The sequence below is a fragment of the Podarcis cretensis genome (assembly GCF_951804945.1).
Source record: "Podarcis cretensis genome assembly, chromosome: 4".
Lineage (NCBI taxonomy): Eukaryota > Metazoa > Chordata > Lepidosauria > Squamata > Lacertidae > Podarcis > Podarcis cretensis.
This window is the reverse complement of record NC_137173.1, coordinates 76,472,598-76,499,004: the sequence shown is the minus strand read 5'-3', so window position 1 is coordinate 76,499,004 and position 26,407 is coordinate 76,472,598. Positions and strand designations below refer to the sequence as shown.

General features: G+C 40.4%; 1 protein-coding gene across 5 annotated transcripts in view; it reads left to right on the top strand.

The window, feature by feature from the left end:
- The window catches only part of AFF3 (ALF transcription elongation factor 3), a 242,227-nt gene that overhangs the window by 27,973 nt on the left and 187,847 nt on the right, over nt 1–26,407 (top strand). The window contains exon 1 of one of the 5 annotated variants that reach the window (XM_079972473.1): nt 25,932–26,015. The exons of the other annotated variants lie outside the window; for them this stretch is intronic. Within the exon in view, the coding sequence (XP_079828599.1) occupies nt 26,002–26,015 (14 nt within the window). The 5' untranslated portion in view covers nt 25,932–26,001. Of the gene's footprint in view, nt 1–25,931; nt 26,016–26,407 lie in introns of those variants that run through there. 5 annotated transcript variants of the gene reach the window in all.

Genomic DNA, 26,407 nt, shown 5'->3' with positions numbered 1-26,407 from the left:
TTATGTCCATGTAGTCACATATAAAGTGGTGTGGCGGGAATCAAAAGGGGCCCTCAGGAAAAGTGCCTGGGATGGCTGTGTACATGCTGGGAAAAGGGAGGCAGAAGTAGTACAGTGAAGCTCTCCTCTCGTGTTCATCTTTAGATGCAGAAACAAGACACCCCTCCCCTTTTTAATGTGAATGACACAGACATGTTGTTGAGGCTGCAATCCTCTAGCTATCATGCAGCAAGCCCCACTGACCTCAGGGGGGTTTACTTCTGAGTAGGCATGGCTAAGACCTTACTGAAAAGCACCAGTCTTTATTACATGTCTTAAAGTGGTACGTTGAATAGTCTGTCTTAGGAAACATGCCGAACACATAGTTTAGAGGGGAAATGCCTGCAATAATAACATAGGCAATGGTCTTTAGATTATGAAGTCTTCAGGGCACTTACATTTTTAATTAAATTCTTTAGTCAGTTAATTGTTTTTCTTTCAAATCATGTTTATATGTTTAAGATAAACATTACTGATTTAGAGCATATTATAGGGGAGCATATTTAATCAAGATAATTTCCCTCACCTAATTAACACAAACACAGTATTTATTGTATCGAAAATAATCTTAAATATGTTGCCTGATCGAAAGATGTGTGAATTGTTTACTTTAATGCCATCAGCAGTCAACACCCTTTTCACAGGTGTCAAGTCTGATTAAAATCCAATTAAAATCTAAATTTTCAATCAGCAATTAATGAATTGCTTGATTAATAGATTAATTTAAGCCCACTATTGCTTTCTGTGCTGCTTTAAACCTAGCCTGAAACAAGACATTCAAGGACCTTTGACAGTGAGGGAGGAAATGGAGTCTGGTATTGTGAATAAAAACTTCACTGCTTTATGAGGCTAGAACAATGTCGTTTCCTTTGGGAAATTAGTTTTCTCCCACATGTTGAAGAAGGACAAACAGAAAATTAAGGATGAGCTGCAGTGGATCAGAAATCACTTTCTACAGAACTCTGCACAAAGGAGCAAGTTCAAGATGTAGCCAGTTTATGGCGTCTTCAGTAAATGCGTAATATTTAAATAGATAAGCAAGTGGTTTCTCAGTAATCTTCCTTTAAAAACCCTCTAACCTCAACTGTTGCATTCTTCACTGTCTGAGTAACAGCTCCAACTTGCTTTACTATAGAGCAGGAGATTTTCAGTGCCCACCTCTTATTTAAATAGGTACACAACTAGTGAATGTTGGATCAGCTGATCAGACATCTAAAACCACCTATGTAAGGAGTATCCAATGTACTGCCGCCGAGACCATATAACACCGGTCTTGAAAGACCTACATTGGCTCCCAGTACGTTTCCGAGCACAATTCAAAGTGTTGGTGCTGACCTTTAAAGCCCTAAACGGCCTCGGTCCAGTATACCTGAAGGAGCGTCTCCACCCCCATCGTTCAACCCGGACACTGAGGTCCAGCACCGAGGGTCTTCCGGCGGTTCCCTCACTGCGAGAAGCCAAGTTACAGGGAACCAGGCAGAGGGCCTTCTCGGTAGTGGTGCCCTCCCTGTGGAACACCCTCCCACCAGATGTCAAAGAGAACAACAACTACCAGACTTTTAGAAGACATCTGAAGGCAGCCCTGTTTAGGGAAGCTTTTAATGTTTGATGTATTGCAGTGTTTTAATATTATTATTTTTTGGAAGCCGCCCAGAGTGGCTGGGGAGGCCCAGCCAGATGGGCGGGGTATAAATAATAAATTATTATTATTATTATTATTATTATTATTACTACTACTACTACTACATTTCAGATGTTTTGCACTACAACTCCCATCAGCCCCCATCAGCATAGCCAATGGTCAGGGATGATGGGAGTTGTAGTCCCCATCTAGGGAGCACCAAGTTGGTTATTCCTCACCTGTATTCTCAGTCACAGCTACCACCACCAAGGGCTAAATCAAACATGATGTGATACAGGGCTCTAGTGCAACAATACTTATTCTCTTCACTATGAGGGCTAGTTTATGTAAGACTACTCCTGCAGCAATACGTTCTCTCTGATGTGTGAGATTTCAATATGGGGTACTTTTCAAGCAAGAAACTCACTCTTATCTGAAATATGAGATGGGATAATTGCATGACAAAACAGTACACTCCCCTCCCCCAAAGTACAGTGGTACCTTGGTTTAAGAACAGTACAGTTTAAGATGATTTGGTTTACAAACTCCACAAAACCGGAAATAGTGTCTTGGTTTGAGAACTTTATCTCGGTATAAGAACGGAATCTGAATGGTGGAAGGGCACTGGCGGCGGGAGGCCTCATTAGGGAAAGCACACCTCGGTTTAAGAATGGTTTTGGTTTAAGAACGGACTTCCGGAACGGATTAAGTTCGTAAACTGAGGTACCACTGTAACTAACTCCTTGAACCAGTTATGAGATGAAGACCACAAGGACCTATTTAGCACAGAACTCAGAGTGATGAATGGCTGCATGTGCAGGCAATATTTGAAATAGATTAGATTAGATTAGATTTCTTTCTTGCTCTGTCCCAAGGCTTTTGGACATGTTATATAGCATTCTTATTTATCAAGAAAATTTAAGTAAGCTAGACTGAGAGAGAGGAATTTGTCCAGGGTGCTGCAAAAGTGTGCAAAGGATTTAGCTTCCTTCCCCATACTCAGAACTGGCTTTCTGCCTCCTGTACCACAAAAGCTATAGTTGGTTATAGTAGCAGCATGAAGCAATGGCTTATTTGGGCTGATTCTCATATATGTGGCATAGTTCCCTCTCACATCATTCCAAGGGGAGAATCTCCACAACCTGCTTAATAGTTAGTTTTCTACTATTCTATAACCAGGGAGGCTCTGTGTTCAAACCAAAACCTGCCTATAATTTTGACATGGTTTACATTTTTTGGTACAGAAAGTATTGGTTTAAAGTATAGACATGTCTATTCTAAGTGATTCAAGAAGGTTCTGGAAGCTTCTCTGTGTGATACAAGCTGGTGCAAGCTGGAAGTTTCTACTCTGCCTAGAAAGGAGCAGAAGGTTCCTGATGTTTGGGTTATTCCTTCAGAAAAGCTAAGCTGGTTTAATCTGGTTCTGTTTCACTCAAGGTCATGCTGACTATAATAATAGGCCAGAAGGGGCCTGGGTTTCATTTTCTGTCTCTTTCCTTCTGGTGTAGTGTTCTGTACATACCGGTAGTATGCTTAAGTGCTAAGGTTTTAGTCTTATTGTAAGTTTAAGTCTGCTGGATTTCTTATGGTCTGTGCTGATCCTGAAGATGTATGAATTTGTGACCGTAAAGTTCGTTTACCTTCAGTAGTAAAAAAAAGCTCTGCTGAATGAAGTTGATTGTCTTGGGTTTAATATTTTGAACCCTGCAATGTTTTTACTGTACAGTGGTACCTCGGGTTAAGTACTTAATTTGTTCCGGAGGTCCGTTCTTAACCTGAAACGGTTCTTAACCTGAAGCACCACTTTAGCTAATGGGGCCTCCCGCTGCCGCCACGCCACCGGAGCACAATTTCTGTTCTGTTCTCATCCTGAAGCAAAGTTCTTTTTTTTTTTTTAATAATATTTATTAAAAATTTTCCAGAATATAAAGGAAAGATAGCAAGAAAAAAAGAAAAAACAAATATGATTTACACTTGGTTTCAGTGGCATCTTTCCCGGACTCCCCCCCCTCCCCCTCTTGTATTCCATTTCCCTTAAATTGATTCCACAGATTCTTACCCCAAATTTTAAAACCTTATTTGTAATTTTAAATAACCCATTTATTCCAAATTAATTTATCTTATTTATCTTAATGAACCATTTCTCCTTATATTTTATATAATTCCCTAAGATCGGCCCCATTTCCCTTCCACGAATTCCCCTATTTTCAAACAACAAACATGAAAAAAGAAAAGAAAGAAATAATATATAATTTTACAGCCTTTGGATTCCAAATCTCCCCCCCCCATTCCCCGGTTCCAATCCCCAAAATTCATCCATTGTCTACTGCCAGCCTGGTGTATCCACGTCTATATCTCAACTCCACTTTGCCGTCTTTTGATAGCTTTTAATTTCAGAAAGTCCAATCTCGAAAAAACTCTCAGAAAAAGTCATTGTTCTTCCATCCAGACCTCTATGTTTAAGAGTCTAACTTAAATTCTATTTCTTGGTTCTTTTAAAGTCTGGATGTTCCAAATACTCCGGCTTCAAATTTGGTCCAGCTCTTATTCCTCAGGTTGCTTTTTCCTGTTCTGCTGCAGAAACCTTCTAATTCAGAAACTTCTTGTTCTCCACAGAGGCTTTTGTTATTCAGGAACATAACTTGCGTCAAGTCCCTTCCTTTCTTCAATAGATAAATCCATTGTCTCCTTTAGTATAGAAACCTCTGTAGACAAAATAATGCTTCGTTTTTGCAGCTTTCCCAAGAGATAACAGATCCTGCTCAAATTCATAGTATTTTTCCACTTGCTGCTACTGTTGCAATGTCCCAGCCTCCCTCTAGAGGGAATATGGTAACTTAATTTCTTTCCAAATCAGACCCAAAAGTCAAATAACTTGTTGCCTTTATTTCCAATAATTTATGTCCAAATTGTAACAAATCTAACCAGCAAAGCCATCGTAACAAAGTTCTCTTTTATTTTCCTGCTTTGACAGCTACTTTGACAGCTGTCAAAGTTTCTGTGTCTCGTCACCAGTCTCTCATAGCGGATCGTTCCCGGTTCCCGGGGGGGTTGCATTTTAGTTCCCACAAATCAGTCTTCTCCTCCAGCACAATTATTTTAATTTCCCTTCGTGAAGTTAAAATTTTTTTTCAGGTAAACAAGTTCATCTCTCGATCTTAGTTGTCAAATCCTTGCGTTGAGCCATCTACAACAGGGAGGGGCGGACTTCCTTTTTGCACTCCCCCCGCTCGCTCCAAATTCAAAGATCAAATTTCCCTTTTAAGTCCAATCAATTTACTCACGGGTTGTTCCTTTTAGTCCAAATCCGAAATTTTCAAAGAAGAAGTCGTTGCTCTCCGCCGAATGGCATGCGGCTTCGCTGGGCAGGGGAAGCATTGGACTCACAGCACCACACCCCCCCCGTCACCCGCTCCACAGCCTTTAAAAAGGCTCCTTCGCGGGTCGGGGGGCGCAAACGGTGCCCGCCGAGTCACCAAGTCCATGGGCATCTCCGCCCATGGTTTTTGAGGGTCCCCGCGTCGCCGGCACGGCAGGACCCGACCCCTACCCAGCCGACTCCCTCCGGAGCTCGGAGGGAGTCCGCCATTCGGCGATGGCGCCGACCCGGAAGTCTTCATCCTGAAGCAAAGTTCTTAACCCGAGGTACTATTTCTGGGTTAGCGGAGTCTGTAACCTGAAACGTATGTAACACGAGGTACCACTGTATATTTTTACTCTGCTAACTATGTTGGGTTCTGCTCTAGATCAATATGGAGCAAAATCAATGACAAATTTTAGTTAGGTATGTGACTTTTTCCGTATTCATATATAGTAAAGAAAATAGAATACGTGTGATAGACTATATCATGCAGCACATTCTGTTGGGATTTGGCTGAAGAATTAGAGCAGTGATTGTATCAGCCTCGGAGCCCCTTGCTCTCTGAAACCTTGGTGTTTGCAAAAGGAATTTTTCATTCAGTTTACAGACTCAATGTACTGGTCAATTCTTCTCCAGCACCCGACATAGTTTGGTTGCATATTGTCTCTCAGAAACCCAGGGCACAATGAATACAGCTGCACACACACACAATATACACACAAAGAAATTTTATTTAGCAAGATCAGCTCATTCCCCTCTTGTGTGGGGGTGCTCTTTCAGCTCTCCGTTGCAAAGAGGATGCACTCTGAGGAGCACTGGTCTGCTGATCTGTTACCTCCTTGCAGGACTTCCAGTGAATTTATTTACGTGATCAAGTGCCGTCTTTCAAAACAAGAAAAAAGTACTTGATTATTCATGGCCTTACTTTCATGGTTTTCACTCCTGTCAGCCTCTTCAGTCACCTGTTCGAAATGATAATAGATTAATAACAATAGTGCAATATAATTTAATAATAATACATGATGATTTAGCACAGATGAATAAATAATAACAATTATGTTGGAAACACGGGGTTCAGGTTTTCTAAAATGGTGGTGTTCCAGCAGTCTTCTCAATTATCTGGAATAGTTTCTCACCCAACCCTCTTTTCTGACCTAGGATCCTTTCCCTGGCTTTGATAGAAGCGAGATTCGCATTCTTGTTTATACAAGACCGAAAGAGAGCTGAAGAACAGTATTTTATGTTACTAGCTAGTTGTTTTCAAATGCTTTCTGTGCCAAAATTGTTTTCATCCAATTTATAGCTAAACATGTGGATCACGCTTCTATTTACAGCCAAGGGAGAAACATGTTTATATATACTCTGGGATTTGTTACTCCCACTATGTTCATAGTAATGACGCCCATGCAATGGTTTTTAGGATCACAGCGTTACAATTCTCTGTTTGTTTATTCATAAATAAGTCTTACAGTGCTCACTGGAGCATGCTCAGTAACAAGTGTGTTTAGTTTGTAACCTTAATTCTTTATACTATCTAATATTTTTCTCCAATCACAAAACCAATATTTCCATGAAGAGACAGCAGTTAATGATGACCAATGAATTATGGGCCACAAGAAGCATTATATGAAGTTTTAACATTTAACCTCTGCTAAGTACATAACTTAACAGAGGTTAGTGGGCTATTGACCTAGCTCTAAATTGTATTACATGCATTTCAAGATTATGTATCTTTGCCTGTATGGATCTATATACACTATGATGTGTGAAACAGCTGAGAGTCTAATAGCAATACGAAGAAATAATTTGAAAAATGGACACTTTGCAGCTCAATGACTTTATGAAGATGTTCTGAGGAATTATAATTTAAAGCTGTATTATTGTTATGGTTTTTTGGGGGGTTTTTTTGCAGTTGCGGAGGTTATGTAAAAACAGTTAAATACGAAGCTAATTGCAGGTATAACCTGACCAGCAGTTGATGTAGCAGAGGATCTCAACTGATATCAGATGGGAAATATAGATTACCATTTACCAAGTGGTCATTTACCATAGTGCGTATGTAACTACAAAGCATGAACAAATGGCTTGTCTCTACTATCCTGCCAAGTGATGATAGTGGTAAAATTCTCTTTTTTTAAAAAATATTTTTATTAAATTTTCACATTTTATAAAGACAAACATACACACACAAAGACAAAGACAACACGTATAAAATTTCATAACCTTACTTTCCTAACCCCAGTTCTTGACCTCCCCCCACCCCCCCTTCATACATCCTAGTTCAGTTACATTAACTCAGCAAATTCAAATCTCTCATCCTTTGCATATTATTATTGTATATATATATATATATGTTTTTTTTTAAAAAAAACCATTTACTTGGCCAGATTTTACTTATCCTATTTTCTTATAAAATATTAAAGCCTTTTCTAAGGTCGACTCGAGTTCCTTCCACGAATTTCCCTTTAATCTTAAAAGTAGGTCATAGTAATCAAACACAAAAGTCATAAAGATTTAAAAACAAGTTCTCCTTCTCCCCCCCCCCCAGCCCCGGTTTCTGTCCCTTCCAAGTGTCCCCACATCCATAACAACAGTTTTTAGCCCGGGTTCCTCACATCTGAGGCCTTTAAGTCCTTGTCAGTCTCTCTTTGCCGATCTTGTTGGTATCCCTCCTCATTGGTCCTCAGGTTTCGGGGAAGTTTCAGCTCAGTCTCATCAGAATTTCTTCCATCCAAAGAACTTGACACCAGCTGCTGCAGAAGATCAACCAGTCCATACTCAAATAGGAAGCCCCAGTCATATTTCTTATTTCTTTTAAATTCAGATATTCCAGATGTTCCAGGGGCTTCCTCCCTCTTCTTTCGCATCTTTCGCAGATTTGTAATCCAAGGGTCTTCTTCTTTGTATTCTAACAATGTAGGCTTGTGGTTGGTAGTCTCCATCTGTACTAGCCCTTGCTCACTCTCCCCCTGTTCCAAAGCTATCTCTTCTGATTCAGCTGCAGATTTTTCCCCAGTCAAATCCATTGTACCTTCAGCAGAGTCATTTATTTTAGAGTTCAAGGTTATGAGTTGTTTACTCATGACCGTGGTCTGCTCCTCCAGTTTTCCCACAAGAAAAAACATTCTTTCTAACTCTGCCTGTAGTTTTCCATCTGCAGCCATTGCAATGTTTCAATGTTTCCCCTAGGGGGATTCTAGTTACTTAGTAGTCTTTTCCAATAGTCCTTTACTTTGTTATTTCCCTACTTTATTTCCAACCACTTTAGTTCAAATGTAACAAATTAAGTCCAAAAAGTGTTAAATAATAGAGTTTTTAACTTTCGCTGCCCGTTTGACAGCTCCTTTGACAGCTGTCAAACTCCTCGTTCCTTTTTCTCCAGCTCACATAAAGGACACCCCCGGGTCTGGGGAGGTTCAAACAAAAACTTCTAAAAAACCACTCTTACTCTCCAGCACACATCTTCTTCTGTCAAATTCGTGCAAATATTATCTTTTACAGAACACCAAGGAAAGAACTCTCCACCTTAGTTCTCCGATCTTTGCTTTAAATTTTCTGTAGGCAGGGGGGGTGCGGACTTCCCTTTAGCACATCCCCCGATCGTGCCGAATTCAAGGATAAACTTTTTAGAGTCCAAATTCCAATCTACTCACGGATTAATTAAAGTCCGAATTTCAGGGAAGAAAGTCAGCGGTCTCCGGCCATGGCTCGCGGCTTCGCTCCACTGCAGTAGCGGTCTACTCACAGCACCACGCCACTCCCCGTACCCTCTCCGCAGCCTTTAAAAAGGCTCTTCGTGGGTCGGGGGGGCGCTTTAGGTGCCCGCCGAGTCACCAGGTCCGCAGGCTTCCGCGCCTGCGGTTTCTAAGGGTCCCCGCGTCGCCGTCGCGGTAAGACCCGTCTGCAATGGAGCCGATTCCCTCCGGAGCTCGGAGGGAATCCGCCATTACTCGGATCGCGCTAACCCGGAAGCCTGATAGTGGTAAAATTCTCACCACTTATCAGAGTGGCTTACTCAGTAGTGGCATGTATATAGTAGTAAATAACCACTTTACCATGTTGGTTTATTATCTTGCACCAAAGCTTTATTCCCAAGATCCTAAAGTTTAGACCTGTTTTCATCTAAGAAAGCTGGAGAAGCAACAGGGGAATTTAACACCTGGAGGTCGATATACTTTTATTCTCAGTAGTACTGCTTTCGCAGAATTACTTCTCTAATTAATACTTCACGGAATTATGTGCTATTAAAAGATGGCGTGTATTTTTAGATGCTTCTGCATCTTCTTGCTCGCACATTCTTTTGAATCTGTGCTTTCCCACATCTCCTCTAAGTTTTTTTTTAAAAAAACAAAAGTGTAAAAAGCCATCTTTCAAAGAGTTCTGATAAGTGCTTATTCTCAAGGGTAGCTTAATGGATGCAGAATGGATAAATCCACATGACAATCCACTTTAGAATATGGCGTAGCTGGCATTCTCTCTCTCCAGATTCATTGGGAATACAGAAGTGCAGCAGATGAACTACTATATAGCTCAGGTCAGTGCACTGCACACAGCTTCACTGTGTCCTGAAAATGACCCTCTTACCGACAATCAAGATGCACTCCGCTGCACATTGCCTCCTTAGATGAAGGCATTGCCCTACAGGATCTTAGTAGAATTTGTGAGGTAGTTCTGCAAGTCCTCTTTCCCATGAAATATAGCCCATGTGCAATAAATGTGGGGGAAAGACTTGCTGTTGGGGGAGTCTTCAGTATGTCATATTTTTGTAAGTATGTTTTCTTCCATCTCTGTGAACAAATCCCTGTTGGAGTCCTTGATAATTGCTCATTTTGCCTCCCATATCACATTTGCTAACTTAACAGTTTTTGCTACCCAGTCTAATAGCAGAGTTTAACTTTTACACTAATAAGGTGTTATATTTCTCTCCGGTCTCCACAAATGACAGTTTGCAGCCTATGTGAAGTAAAAAAATCATTTTTGCCTATTCTCTATTCTCCTATGAAAAGTCAGTTCCAGTGTCCACATTTCATAAATTCCTGACGTGTTAGAAATTAATCTAATAATAATCTAAAACTTCCTGTTACAGCCAATAACCTTTGCACTGAAACCAGTTCAGCAGTTTTGATGTCTTGAAATATAATTTTTCATGAAAGACAGTGGTTTTTATCGCAGACATGAACAAGCAAGTGACCTGGGGCATAAAATTGCTGCTCAGAAGAAGAGATATATTGCCACACAAAATGCCAAGATACCTACTTGCAACAATTACAACAATGATCATTTCACATCTTTTATGCAGACAGTTTTAATCTGCAAAAGGTTAAGCATGTGACAGTTACTTGTTCCTATGTACAGATTAGCTGAATAAGATTTAACCTTTAGAAGTTCTTAAGCAGCTACTGCTCAAAATTGGACAGTTTCATTGAAAGCCACCCAGATATAAGTGATCTAATGTTTAAATAGGAGACTCTAAAATCTTTTGATTTTCTTTTAGTTTTGCATGGTGATTATAACTTAGATTGGCTCGGTGTCCTTTTTAATTTGATTGTTATATGCCACAAGGCAAGATGCAAATAATTGAACAGCCTCATTCTTTCCTTTCAATAAGGCTCAAAGTCCCTGTTAAGTGGTGCTCTGAGCTTCTTTCTTCCAGTTTTTGGTTTTCACCCTTTAACCAAAAGCAGTTTGAGGAGGGTTGTCTTCAACTGGTAGATAGGTTGCTCCCTGACCTTAGGAAAGTCACAACAGCAGCACTGCCACCGTGCTAATATATAGTATACAAAATTGAAGAAGTGAGGCCCCAAATGCCTGTTTGAGCTAAATTTTCATTCTAGGTATGAAAAGGCCAGAGACTACTGTTTAGCAGCAGAAAGGCTCATGATTCATTATTTCAGTCTGATTTCTTTTTCCCCCCCCGGGCCAAAATTTGCCCCCTTTCCCTAAGCTGGATCTTAGACATGCAGTTTGGAGCATGGAGAAGGGGCAGTTGACTTCATGGACACTTCAGTCAAAGGAAGGGTTGTTTTTTGTTTTGCTTTTAATCCTACCCTTTTGCTGGTTTTCAGCTTCCAATAGCACCTTTCAAAGCTACTTTTCACTGAAACAAAAATTGAGGAAAAGTGCTGTTTGTGCCTCAGAATGTGCCTCAGGGGGAAAAAAATGATGCTATCCTATTTCCCATTGTTTTAGATTGGCTTATAATTATTAATTGGAGAAACAAATCCTATGAGTAGATGAGTAATAAAAGGACTACAGATGTTCAAGCAAGTGTTCTTTCTAAAATGATCCGATTGGAATTTATCTGAACTTTGAATGTGGAGAGGTCACTCATGCTAGTCTGTTGACGTAGCAGAAACAACATGCAGTGCAGCCTTAGACATGCCCATTCAGAAGTAAGTCCCATTGCATTCAAAATGACTTTCTCTCACATACCACACTTAATTGGGAGTAAGCTCCATTAATGAAACTTGCTTCTGACTTAATATGGTTAAGATTGTACTTTAGGTATTATGGCACTTCAGAGCCTTAGCAGCACAATCATATACTTGTTTACACCAAATTCCTACTGGTTTCAATGGGGCTTACTCCCAGGAGAGTCAGTATAACATTGCTGCCTTACAAATTATTTTGGTATGAGATTTCATAGACCTCCTGGTTTGCCATATTAATGAAATTTTGTTATCCAGAAATGGCCTCAGTCTACCTCCCACCCTAAGATCAGCAGATGAAGGGTGGCTATTAAATAATAATAATGACCTAGGCATTAAATAAACAGTAGGAACTTGTTATTGTATTAAAATTTAGAAGCAGCTAGGGTGCAACCATAACCACACTTACACAGGCTATTTGAGCACTTCTTCCACAGTACATATATTATTTGCACTAATAGATTTACAATAATTCCTTTCATACATTTTAAGGTTTCTTACACTTTTTTGCCTAAATTCACGGCAGTAAGAAACATAATGCTCTGATTATCTCTTTTAATATGCATGCAGGAGGTACATTGCATTAGATTCCTGTAACTGCATAGAAATAATTAAGTCTCTCTATTAATTGCAGTTATCATCTATGTAAATATTATATGTAAATGAATTAAAATAAATGTTTGTCCATTAAACGAAACAAATTTGTGTTGTAAAAAAAAAAAGATGAAGCGTTTTATTCCTAGTTGCCCTTGCTATGCTCCCCCCTGCAGATAACGATATTTCAATTCTTGTTTCATAAATATGCATGTCATGTTCATGATCCCATTTAAATGCATGCATGAGTAAGAAGCACTGAATTTGATTAACTTTATTAGCAATAAATAATGAAGTGTATTATTTTATGTTAACCCCTATCTAAGGGCAAAATACTGCAGACTCTTACATGTGTGTGAGTTGTGATTAGTTCCACCGATGCTAATATCATTACCCTATAAGTAAAGCTGTTTTAAATTTGAGCTAGCAAGCAGCACCTGAATTACAGAGCAGCTCTCAGATATCTTGCTATCTGGATAGGCAGTCATTTATATCCTTTAGAAAATGTATTTATAGCTTTGACTAATTGCTTCTTGGGACATGGAGCCTTTTACATTCACACCCTTTGTTAAAACGCATCCAGAGGCAGGCTGAGCAGAACAATTTTTCAACTTTTTAGTGTCATTTTTATAGACAAATAACACTTGTAAATGATTGATAATAGCCAGCAAAATGCTGCGTTGTACGAAATGTGCATGAATTATGTTTGCTGGGAGACAGAAGGTTAACTTGCCCATGAACTAATTGGGCTGCTTTATGGTAAATGCGTACTGGTGTATGCCCATTATAAACAAGACTCTGACCAGCTGAAAGAGGATTTCTCCTTATCCTGGGAATTACTCATTATCTCATCCTTTTTTAACTGCCTGGTTCAAAAGTGGGTGGGGAGGGAGGTCTAATCATAATGTATCTATAGGAATTACAACAAAGAGAACAGAGCAGCTGGAGCTTAATAATGTCACATATTAACACAACAAATTGGTGTCCCAGTTCTTCAGGCCCTGTGCCTTCAAAACCCTTGCTTACTTCAGAAGAAAAAGAATATACCAATGATTTGAAGGACTACCTGTGCTAGAGGGATATGCCTGCTATGTACTGGCTGTGGAGTGGTTGATTTCTGGCCAACCACCACCTAACATTTTGCTAATCTGCACTTTCTACATGCCCACCCATTTATTCACTCTGGATAGCCTGGAAAGGGAACACTTTGAAGGCTCTTTTTCTGACGTGTGTACACCCCCATTTGGTGGGATTCCCACTTATTCAACCACCCAGGTCCACTATTAGAAGGAATATCAGTTTGGAAGCCAAGCAGGGCAACTCAAGACCTGGTAAAGACTCGTAAAGGTTTGGGTGACTCCCTACATTCACAAGAAGTATTAAGGTTTGTAGAACAAAAATGAAGATTTAAGTACCCCAAAACGGTCCAAGGACCTGTGAACATGTAGAATATATGGGAACAAAATGTAAAGGTAGCCAAGTTGGCCCACGAGAAAAATGCCAAGATTCATATTAGGGGCAATGCATTACTTTTTCAAATCCCCCACAGCTGCAGCTCCCCATCCCACCTTATGCAATTTTCTGATGGGTCTGCCTGGCCCTTGGGAGTGACTTTGCAGTAGGCATCAGAGGGAAGATGCAGTATCAGATCCATCCAGAACTAGATTTGGATGAGACCTTTCTTGGAGGGGGATCCCATTACAAGCACATTCTGGAGACACCATGCGGATTTAAAGCACCCTGAGATAAACCACTAAGATTATAAGCCAAGCCAGATGTCCCACTCAGGAGACGTACACAACTGAGTGAACCTGATGCATCCTGACTAGCCTCACCTCCAGACAGTTCCAGACCCCTCACAATCCCCCAGGAACCCCAGGCGAAGAGATGACAACAAACACTAATCAAAGTCCAAAGCAGAGGGCATAGTGTGGAGAATCTCATTTCAGAGTCCTCCTCAGGAACTGGAATCCTTAGCCCAGGGGTCAGCAAGGTTTATCTTACCTGGGCCGGATCGGTCCCGTGGAGATCCCTCCATGGGCCGGATCGTGCTCCTCCACGATTTTTGGTGCTGCGCCGGTTTAGCGCAAGTGGGCAGCTCAGTTTGGGGGCGTCTTGTGGGCCAGTCAAATGACCTCTGCAGGCCGCTTCCGGCCCATGGGCCTTAGGTTGCTGACCCCTGCCTTAGCCTAAGTATGAGCAGAATTGGGTCTCCATTATTTCACCAGGAAGAGTAAGCCAGCTGGGCTGTTTACAACAGTTGTTGTTTGAAGGTCATGATGTTTAAACTTCTTGAGTTACTGCCATTTGCCCTTCACCCTTGATCCCCAATTAACCCTTTTGGCACTGCTGGACAGCTCCTCTGGCCTTTAGTACTCTAGTCTCTAAACTAGCCTCTGATCCTAAATTATTATCGCTGACGTTGCTGGACAGCTCCCAAATCCTTCAACTGTTTGGTGTTGTGCCTTGTGATTTTCACAAAGCGTGGCTTGCCACTCCCCTACCTAGCCTGGAGTGGGCAGAGGTCTTTTGTGAGGAGAACCCTGCTCACAGTTTTCTAGATACAGTATAAGCCATTCAGTGATATAAGTAATGAAGAATTAGGAAACAGTTGCTACAGTTCAGCGGAATTTCATGCATACCTCATGGTCTCTGCCATTTCCCAAAGGCACTGCAAGAGACACAAGCAAGTTATGTTTTCTCCCAGTTATTGAATCTGGCTTCTTTTTTCCTGGCTATTCCACCCCCCTGCCCCCCCGGTTAAGATTCTTTTCAGCAGTGCCATGTTCTCTAGTGTGTCTTTCCCCTTTCTTCTCTGGGCTTGGAATGCCTTTAATTTTTGAGAGTTATTGCATTATTAATCATTTTGGAACACACTGCTGTTTTAATATGCCATGATAGTTAGTGCTTCAAGATAAAATATAGGCTTTTAATGGTTTTACAAATAACATGCCAGTGCATTTGCATCTACTGTATTGCTACTTTTAAATATGCAGTGATTTCCGCCCCCCTCCTCTGCCCCATATAATGGAAATCACATAAACTAGATAGAAGTGATTAGCTAGCATGTGAGAGTGGTAACCTACTCTAGTCAGAAGAATGCACATTTCATTGCCACAGAACCTGTGGTGCTCCTTCCATCATATGATAATTTCAAAACTGCTTCAGAACAATCCCGGGCAGGTTCACCGCCCTAACAAGGGGAATAGATTGTGGCTTTGGGCAAGGTATACCATGCCTATGGCTAAGTAAGAGCAGCTGTTCATCTCCTTGGGCCCACATAGAATAGATAACCTCCTTCCCACCAGTCCTTGCAGGTTGTGCAGACTGTAGAAAAAACTGCTACTGTCAATCATACACATATGTCACCGTGGTGTTAAAAGCTATGCATTCTGCTAACTATTTTAAATTAATGTTGATGCTTCAGAGAGTGTGCATGATACTAGACGCTTTGCTTCAGTACTGACAGGGCCATCTGCTGTGTATATGTGCCTGCCTTATTTTGGTTACCTCCTGCAATTACTGGAATTAGTTTAACATGAAATCCACTTGAGTTGGGAAGGAAATAATAACTTTCCTGGAGCTAATACCATCCAGATTGAAAGTGAACAGCGTATGTCTCAGCCAAGCAAGCAGGTAAAATAGTTGAGTGGCAGGGCTGGCAATTTATACTCCATGCTTTTTACTGATGGACTTGAAAAGGCTATGACATTTTCTCTGTGATTTAAGCCTTTAGGACAGGGAGCAAAGTAAGAAATGGATTGGAGAGAGACTCAGATAGCAATCCTGTATGCACTTACCTAGGAGTAAGTTCTCTTGAATTCAGTGGGGCTCGCATTTAAGTAAACATGTGGAAGGTTACACTGTGAGTTGTGAATTCAAAGAAATTGACAATATTGTGAATGATTACCATATTTCCCCATGTTTAAGACTAGGTTCTCCCCCCTCCCCCCGTCCGAAGAAATAATGTCAAAAATTAGGGGGCATCTTATACACAGATAGTGCTGAAGGTGGACTGGCGATTGGTTGTTGTCACAAAAATAGGGGGCGTCTTATACATGGGGGTGTCTTATAGACGAAAAAATACGGTAACTGTGTCTGTAGCATCTTTGCCCTTTCTCTTAATAGAGAGCACATTACATAATGTTCCTCTATTGGGAGCTAATGGAATGACCTCAAAAGCCTCCATAATGGGGTTTTAAGAAATACACAGAATATATTATTTTGACTAGGTTTGCTATCACAACATTTAAGGAAACCCTTGTTTGCATTCAGCTAGCTGTTATATGATGTTGAAATTGCAATTTACATGGGTTGATGAGTTTTAGTATGTTATAAAAGAAACATGCATTTTTAATAAATATGAATATTTTGGGTGTATGCTTAATCTCCAGTTGAAACAATTGGATTTTAAAGTGCTTAACAGGCTAGATCATAGACTTAGTTTACACTCTGTGCAACCTCTGTTACATTTGGTGCAAGCACCATCCAAAGCCCTGAGAAGTCTGATTGATGAAGAGTATTGATCAAATTTAATATATAGTGGCCTATATTTTTTAAAAAATACTTTGCTGAAGTTGCATTAATGTATCATACTTATTGACAACAACAACAACAACAAGAACAACAATATGCCACCCATCTTTTTGGGTTGCCTCAGCCACTCTGGGTGGCTCCCAACAAAATAATGAAAACACAATAAAACATCAACCATTAAAAACTACCCTGAACAGGGCTGCCTTCAGATGTCTTCTAAAAGTCAAATAGTTGTTTATCTGTTTGACATCCGGGAGGGTTCCCTGTAGCTTCACATCTCATAGTGAGGGAACTGCCAGAAGGTCCTCGGAGCTGGACCTCAGTGTCTGGGCTCGATGATGGAGGTGGAGATGCTCCTTCAGGTATACAGGCCTGAGGTCATTTAGGGCTTTACAGGTCAACATCAACACTTTGAATTGTGCTTGGATACATACTGGTAGCCAATGTAGGTCTTTCAGGACCAATGTTATACGGTCTTGGCGGCTGCTCCCACTTACCGTACCAAGTCTAGCTTCCGCATTCTGGATTTGTTGTAGTTTCCAAGTCACCTTCAAATGTAGCCCCACGTAGAACACATTGTAGTAGTCCAATAACAACACAAGTACAGTAACAGTGTTTCTTTACTAATGGATTGTGACTTATTCTTTAAAGGAAAAATACTTTTGTCAAGCATTTCTGACTAAACAAAAACCTTTCGAACAATAAGGTTGCATGCCAAATACAGTATGAAAAAATGTTCAGATTTTTATTTTTTAATGCTCAAAATCATGCTAGTCTACTTAAGAACTTTCACTGCTTCTTATAGTATTAAATTGTAAAAATCATCATGTTCCCCTGAAAGACATTGGACTTCCCTTTTTTGAACACAAACTGTTAGTGCTCATTGAAATATATAATGTTTTGCTATGTTTCCAAAAATAATTGTGAGTTTGGGTAACATTTCATGTAACCAATTGGAAAACAATGAGGATTTTGTTTAGTAGTAGCCTTTACATTTGACTTGGATCAGAACTTAAAATTAATATGGGCTTTTCTCCATTTCCCTGATGATTGAAATACGGCACATGGTATTATGTTTCACAACTTCCTCTCACAATGTAAGTGGTTGGAACCCTTACCTTGTTAATGTTTAATGTTTCTTAAAGTGATATTTAAGCATACTTTTAATTAAATTTGACTTTTTAAAAAATTTAATTTCCTTCTTGGCAGGGACGTTGCTGTAAAATGCCATGCAGGTAATTTGAAGTGTGGCTTTCACTGCCTTGCAGTTGTACTTTTCCTTCCTCAAAATAACTGCATCAGATTCTGCTCCCATGATAACTGTTAAAAGGATCTTGAGCTGGAACTCTGTTGGAAAGTCAAATCACAATGGCACATGTATGTTCTCTTGCCTGTGATGCGATATTGTTTGTGCTTAGTGTGTGAAGGTTCATTTCTTTTAATAGTCAGTGCATTTAAGGAAATAGCACAAAAGACAGAACTGAGCTAGGTAGACCAATGGTCTTGTTAAGATGCAAGTTAACAAAATAACCCCCATGATTCTGACAAGGCATCACTTTGTCTGTTTGATTCTATTAATTCGCATACTAATTTTAAAAGAATGACCTCAGATTTCATTGTGCAAATGCAAAGCCATACCCTCCAACATTTCTCTCATGAGAATTGTTGTTGTTGTTTAGTTTAGTTGTGTCCGACTCTTTGTGACCCCATGGACTAGAGCACACCAGGCACTCATGCCAGGCACTCATTAGAATAGGGATGTCCTATTCTGTTGTTGTTGTTGTTGTTGTTGTTGTTGTTGTTGTTGTTATTATTATTATTATTATTATTATTATTATTATTATTATCTCACCTATCTGACTGGCTTCCAACATACATAAAAACATAATAACACATTAAGCATAAAAAAGCTTCCCTAAATAGGGCTGCCTTCAGATCTCTTCTCAAGGTTGTATAGTTACTTATCTCCTTGGCTTGGGGGAGGGATCGCATAACTCACACCCTCCAACATTTCTCCGATGAAAATAGGGACGTCCTAAGGAAAAGCGGGACATTCCTGGATCAAATCAGAAACCAGAACGGCTTCTGTAAATCTGGGACTGTCGCTGGAAAATAGGGACACTTGAAGGGTCTGCAATGTGACTCTGCCATGCATCTCTAAAACCAGTAAATGCCCACAGGTAATTAGATTTGAAAAAAAAGAAATAAACATGAGTTGTGAAGAAGTTAGCAGTGGCCACAAACTTGGATGGCTTTACAAGAGGATTGAACAGATTCATGGAGGATAAAGGCAATCAGTGTCTACTAGCCATGATGGCTTTGCTTTGCCTTCATGGTCAGAGGCAGTAATGTTTCCGAATACCAGTTGCTGGAAACCACAGGAGAGGGGGGAGTACAGTGGTATCTCAGGTTACAGACGCTTCAGGTTACAGACTCCACTAACCCAGAAATAGTACCTTGGGTTAAGAACTTTGCTTCAGGATGAGAACAGAAATCGCGCAGCGGCAGCAGGAGGCCCCATAAGCTAAAGTGGTGCTTCAGGGGACTTCCGGGTTGGCGCCATCGCCGAATGGCGGACTCCCTCCGAGCTCCGGAGGGAGCCTGCTCGGCAGGGGCTGGGTTCTACCGCGCCGGCGACGCGGGGACCCTTAAAAACCATGGGCGCTGAAACCCATGGGCATGGTGACTCGGCGGGCACCGTTTGCGCCCCCCCGACCCACGAAGGAGCCTTTTTAAAGGCTGCGGAGCGGGTGACGGGGGGGGGGGTGGTGCTGTGAGTCCTCCGCTTCCCCTGCCGAGCGAAGCCGCATGCCATTCGACGGAGAGCGCTGACTTCTTCCATTGAAAATTTGGACTTTAAAAGAATAACCCGTGAGTAATTGGAACTTGGATTAAAAAAGGGGAAAAATTCTTTTTAAATTCGGAGCGAGCGGGGGAGGTGCAAAAAGGAAGTCAGCCTCCCCCCTGTTGTAGAGGAGCTAAAACAAAGGATTTGACAACTAAGATCGAGCGCAACCTTTTTTTTGGATAAAGTTATTAACTTCGCGATGAAAAATTATAAGACTGGGCTGGAGGAGAAAAGTGGAATGTGAACTAAAATGCAACCCCCCCCCCGGAAACCCCGGGAGCGATCCGTAAGAGCGCCGGGAGAGGAGAAATAGAGGTTTTGACAGCTGTCAAAGGAGCTGTCAAAGCGGAAGAACAAAAAGAGAACTTTGTTACGAGGACTTTGCTGGTCACATTTGTTACAAATTGGATATAAATTGTTTAAAACAAGGAATAATAAGTTACTTTGACTGTTGGGTCTGATCGGGAAGGAAACTGAGTTATTATAATCCCTCTAGAGGAGCTGTGGGACACTACAAGTATTGTTGGCATTGAATTTGAATAGGACTTTTTATTGCCTGGGAAACTGCAGAAATGGAACACTATTTTGTCTACAGAGGTCTACACACTAAAGGAGACAATAGACTTATCTATTGAAGAATGGAAGGGACTTGACGTAATGTTTTGTTCCTGAATAACAAAGCCTCTGCAGAGGAATTAGAAACTTTTTAGAATTAGAACATTTCTGCAGGAGAGCAGGGAAAAAAAGAGGAGGAGAGAGAACAATAAGAACAACAAGAATAACAAGAACTGGATAAAGTTGGAAGATAGACTCCTTCCAAGATCGGACATGTGAAATCAAAGATGACCAAAAGACGGCAAAGACTAATAAAAAGACGGCAAAGCGGATTGGTGAAGGACTGTGGTTTAGATGTGGGAGCTCCAGGATGACAGTAGACAGTGACGGACATTGGGAACGCAACCGGGAAGGGGGGGAGGGAAATTTGGAATCCAAAGGGTGTTAAATTACATTTTATTCTTTTTTCTATTTTTCTGTTTATCTTAATCTGTATTGCATATTAAAGAGGGGAACTCGCGGAAGGGAACAGGTCGATTTTAGGGGATGGGAAAATATTTTTTTTAATTGGGCCAATGATAATAATTTTAAAATTTGGGGTAAGAATTTGTTGAATCTATTTGAAAGAACTGGAATACAAGAGGGGGAGGGGAGGGGAAGTCCTGGAAAGAAGCCAATGAAAATAAGGTTTTAAATTTGGATGTTTTTCTTTTTTTGTTATATTTGAAAATCTTTAATAAATATTATTTTAAAAAAAATAAAATAAAGTGGTGCTTCAGGTTAAGAACAGTTTCAGGTTAAGAACGGACCTCCAGAACGAATTAAGTACTTAACCCGAGGTACCCACTGTATTCTTGTGCTCTGGTCCTGCTTGCAGGTTTCCCATAGGCATCTGGTTGGCCACTGTGAGAACAGGATGCTGGACTGGATGGGCTGCTGGCCGGATCCAGCAGCCTCCTCTTATATAGTTATGTCCTACTGAAAGTCACAAAACAGTGCATACTAGAGCTAAATTTGTCGCTTACATGTAAATGCCATACAGTATACCATTGATGTCTAAATGGTGTTTAGCATGCTGTTGATTTTGAGTTTATAAATGCTGTAGTCTGATCTCTTTCTTGTTGGTGTAAAATGTTTTACACCAATATTTTACAAACTATTGTTAAAAAGGTTAAAGTATCGTTTTGGGTGCAAGTAATTTAAGCACGAAGTGTGGGGAAGGCAGTATGGATTGTATCCAGTCAGCATATGCATTTATTAACGCCATGTGAGGAATTTTATGTAGCGAAGTGGCTCTGAAGTAACCCAGTGCCTTTTTTCGAAAGCAATGCACGTTTGATATTACATAAGATAAATGGGTTTTGCTAATTGAATCAAAGGATACACTTCCATACAAAACCAGATTATAAAACAAGGCTGGAAAATAAATATAATTTAAGTAAAGATGTCTTCTAATTAGTAATTGTTTTTGCTGTTAAACAAATTTTCAGTGGCAGAAAGTATCTTTTTCATTATAAACCTAATAATGGAGATTGTAATAATAGGTGTAAATTAACGTAGTGGGAAAACATTTACAGTGTAACATTCTAAATTAAATATGACATTAGCAAGTCTAATGTTTAAATGCTGTATAATTAACATTTGTTCAACTCCTGACAAATTAGAGCAATATAGACTTTAGATGACTTTATTTATGGCTCAGGATATTTTTCATGCCTGTTTCCTTTGATAAACACAGAGGCAAGTTTTATTTCTTTGCAGGATGCTGTAGCAAGACATGTGCTACACTGACAAAGGGGAAATCAAAATGCAGGAGAACTTAAATATTAACCAGAGGCATTTATTTTGCAAGTAGTATGTCATGATTGTTAAAAGATTTAGTAGCGTCATCACTATAGCTGTTCATTGCTGTATTAGAAATAAAATACTGAGAATGGTTTATGCATAGCAGGTACAGAGGTAATAATATCCACTGTGCAATAAAATATTTGAATCCCCCTGTGTGCCTCCTCAGTGCATACATTGCTCCACTAAGTGCTTTGCATTGATGTTTGCGTCTGCAAGTAAATATTGCCAAAATGCTTTCTTTTTATAACAGCAGCTAATAGAAGATTGAAAGCCAGGCACAGAAGCAACGAAAAATTCCCAAACAAACAAAAAGCAGTTACAGATTTAATATGTGACAAAAGGATATCAAATTTTGCACATTACAGTCCCATAAGAATCCATTCTAGACAGAAGGCTTAACAGAGATGGAGTAAAATATGGTCATCTGCTTTATCTGGAGGCATTATTTTTAATCAGGATAATGCAGGTGTTAGCTTGTACCTCAGCTGACCCGATGGAGGGGTTCCTAGGGCCTAGCTTTAGGCTCTGATTTTCTCTGGATGGGCCTCTCAGTCTACCTTCCATCTCCAGTACACGTCAACAGATGTAATGGCAGCCCCAAATGACCTGCTGATTCTGAAGTGGGAATTTCAAGGGACTTAAGCATTGTGAACTACCTAGGAATGGGGATTGTACAGAGGCTTTAGAGTGGAAGGGGGAAGGAGTTGGTTTTTGTTAGTTCCCCCTCGGTCTCTGCTGCAGAGCCTCCTGCCACCCCACCAAATATTCTCTAGAGCAGCGGTTCTCAACCTGTGGGTCCCCAAATGTTGTTGGATTACAACCCCCATCATCCCTGAGCTCTGGCCTTGCTAGCTAGGGGTGATGGGATTTGTAGTTCAACAACATTTTGGGACCCACAGGTAGAGAAAGGCTGCTCTAGAAGGTTGGGGGACAATTAGGAACAACATAGGAGGTGGTACAGTGTGGGTTGCAAGTGTGAGAAGGAATTGGGAGAAATTGCTTGGGTTCAGCCAACCCAACACTCCTCATTCCAGCTCAGCCAGTTCAGCCAAAGCTGGCTGAGCCAAGGTCAGGGTAAGCCCCCCAAAAGTGGCATTCTGGGAGAGTGGCAGGGGTGGGACTGGGCAGGGGGAGATTCACCTCATTTCAAACTTCATTCACCTTGGTCATGCCACCTAGCTACCCAGCAGAAGTTACACAGGCAAAAAGCTGGTATAAGTTAAACTCCCATTTCCCCTCTGCCAGGCTCAGGGCAGCTCAGCTGGCAGCAGCCATGCTGCTGAACAGAGTTTGAAAAAGGGGGAAATTACACTGGCATAATCTGCACCAGCATAAATTATGCTGGGTTCCTATTGTTTGAATTGCTCTGTCATTCAGATCCTAACAGGCTAAGTCTCAAACCTTCTAATTACCGAACCATACAATCATCAATCACAACAGCAGCAGCAAAATTATTGCCCCTCAAGATTAATATTGAAAAAAGAAATTCAGAAATAGGTTTTTCAATCTACATTCAAACCAAGGACTTGAAAGAAAAGATGGGGTGGGGGAAGAAAAGAAGTAGAAAAAGCAAATGGTTATAATTGCTTAGGTCTATGACTCTGTCCATGGTTTGTGTATGAGAGGGAGAGGCAGAGATTCATTAAGTAATAATAAAACATTTTAAAAGGAATAAAAATAAAATATTTTTTTCTTCTTCAGGTCTTCATTTCTGTAGGCAAAGCCATCAATTAAAATATCAACCTCTTAAGAACTCTGTGTACCTACACATTCACTAAGGATAGAACTCACGGTACAATTAAATAACCCACTAAGGGCACATCAAACTTAAGAGCACTTAATTGTATACAGCATTGAGCCATATGGGTATGTAACATTTCAAACCCACAATGTTTGCTTTGCTTTCAAAGCATTTGTATGCAGTCTATAATACAGTAAATCTGTCACACAGAGTCTGCCCCATACCAAGAGCTTTTTAAGTCAAGCGAAACACAACACAGCATAATATGGACATCATTTTCTTGATTAACTTTGATAAACCTCCAGTCATTATCCATTATAGTAACAGTAAATTGGAAATGCTGCTTTGTTAGTGTTACTCGTATAGGCAGTTTTGATGAGTCATAGAATTTATGGCTACTGGCACTTGACATTGATAATGAAATGCCATATTTTGCCTTTCCTTGGAAATAAAATACGACATACAGCTGCAATTATGCATCCCTTGGTTTATGCAAGAGGATAGATAGTTCTGTGTCATCGTTGCCTTTATAATTTTTTTACTCCAGAAGTAAATGAACCAAGTCAAACCATACAGGGCTGGACAAGCATCCTCTATGCAAGAAAAGGGAAATAAAAAAGACACAAGTCTGACACCAGGAAAGACAGTCGGGAGTATTTCAACTTCCCAGGACACATTACCAGCTTAAAACACAGAAGGTTGGGTGTTGTTGTTTTTTATCAGCTCAGATTGAAACTGGTTTGGAGAGAAAACAGACCAAAATTCAGTATTTCTCAAAAACAACAACACAGGATAGATACAGGATGGATTGCAGCTTACGCTGAATGTACACCACTTGCCAAACCAACATTGGGCGTCCATTGGATGAAGAGTAAATGTACACAGCTCTAGTGTGGCCATTCTAGAGCAAACTTCAAAGGGAGTCTGTAACATGAAACCACTGAATTACATCAAGAGGTTCAGCGCTATCACTTGTGGCCTGAACCAAGACTGGAGGATCATTAGCATGTGTTAATTGGCTTACTAGTGCCAGGGTGTCTGCATTACCAACTGTTTGTGAGTTGTCACTATTAATTAGGTACTTATCACCCTCTGTGCTTTTCTGCATTCCCTCTGACCTCAGTATTTTACAACCTTCTCCCTCCCCACCCAAAAAAACCTCATGTATTTATATACCCATAACTCGGGATGACACTTCATGCATTTTGATTTTAATTAGTTTTAAAATACCTGTTTTAGCTGAATTTCATTGATATTAGATAGATAGATAGATATAGATAGATGATACATACATATATACCTACATACACACAAAATCGAGTGGTATATAAATTTTGTTGCACAAAGAAAGAAAATGCATCTGATAGGCTGAACTGTAGTGCATGAAAGCTTATAACAAAATGAACTGGTTAGTCTTTAAGGTACTGCAAAGTGTTTATTGCTTTTGAGCCAAACTGATAACCCTTGAGTATGCACCTATCTGTGATTATAGAATCAGTGTTACAAACTGATATATGAAAGCTAGGAGCTAAATGGCACCTTAAATCTAGGTTGTGGGCACCGCAATGGAGTGTCTAGGTGCACTTTTTTATAACAAGAATGCAAGCTGAAAATGAATGAACTGCAGCTGAAATCTTATGTTCGTTTTTCACATGGTGTAGTCCTCATCTGAAGACATATTTCTCCTGCCCGTCCCCCTAATATTCTTATGAGGATACCTTCTCCAGTCTCCAGAGAGTGGCTGGAAGTGGGGAAGCAGAAAAGGTTCCTCCTTTCATTCCAGCAGTGGCAGTTTTAATCTGAAATCTTAGGTGCAGTACTGAACCCAGAGCTCAGAAACTGCTCGCATTAATGAAATTCCCTGTCGCGCCTAGAACAATGGGAGTTTCCGAAGCTGTATAGAACTACTACCCCCCCCACCCCGGGCAAATTAAAATTGTATGAAGTGAACAAAATTACAGTTTTGTCTCTCTCCTCACCAAACGGGGTTGCTCAAGACAGCCTGTGAATAGCCAGTTTTCTTTAAAGGAGAGCACACTAGAGACTCGAAATGCACCAATATACCTCTTTCTGTGCATATTGACAGGTTGAAAGGGAATGACAGGGAGCAGGAGCAGGCATAAGCAACACAGGTCCCATGGTGGGCTCAGCACAAAATATACCCATTAATGAATCCTAGGAGACATTTCAGGGTAGCAGAATCTTTGACCTTCATGACTCTCAAAGAAGCTGCCGCAAGTTCATTAAAGGAGGGGGGAGGAGGTGAAGCTGAGAGGGATTGGGAGACTCACTAGGGTTCTTAGAAAATTGCAAAATGGCCTTATGACATGAATTTATTTATTTTTTGTTTTGCATAGTAGAACTCCAGTTAAAACCTTTGAGGATTTATCCTCTTGTGATCTGTTGAGACAATTTAACCTCCTTCTAATCATGCCACTAAACAGGTTAGTTGTGTTGCTCAGAAACATTTCAGAAAAGGTTGCATCTTGAAAGTGTAGTGTCTTCTTGAATTAATTTTTTTTTTTGGGGGGGGGGAACAAATAAAGAAAATATATCTGCTTTCCCAAGATGAAGCTTGCAGGATTCATGCACCGAATATTCAGATAGCTGGAACGTGTTTATTACCATCCTAGAGTAATCGTGAACACAATTAAAACCTTTCGTCCTCAATCTGGCTTCTGTCCCTGTGTAAGTGGCTGTTACCAGAAGACTCTGTGTGATTGTATTGATGTTTATATGGCCAGTTTTCATGGTTAGTACAAATCATAAAAGCTATGGAGGATGAAGCGTAAATGAATCCAGCTTCAGAATTGCTGGGAGCTAAAGTTTTAAAACT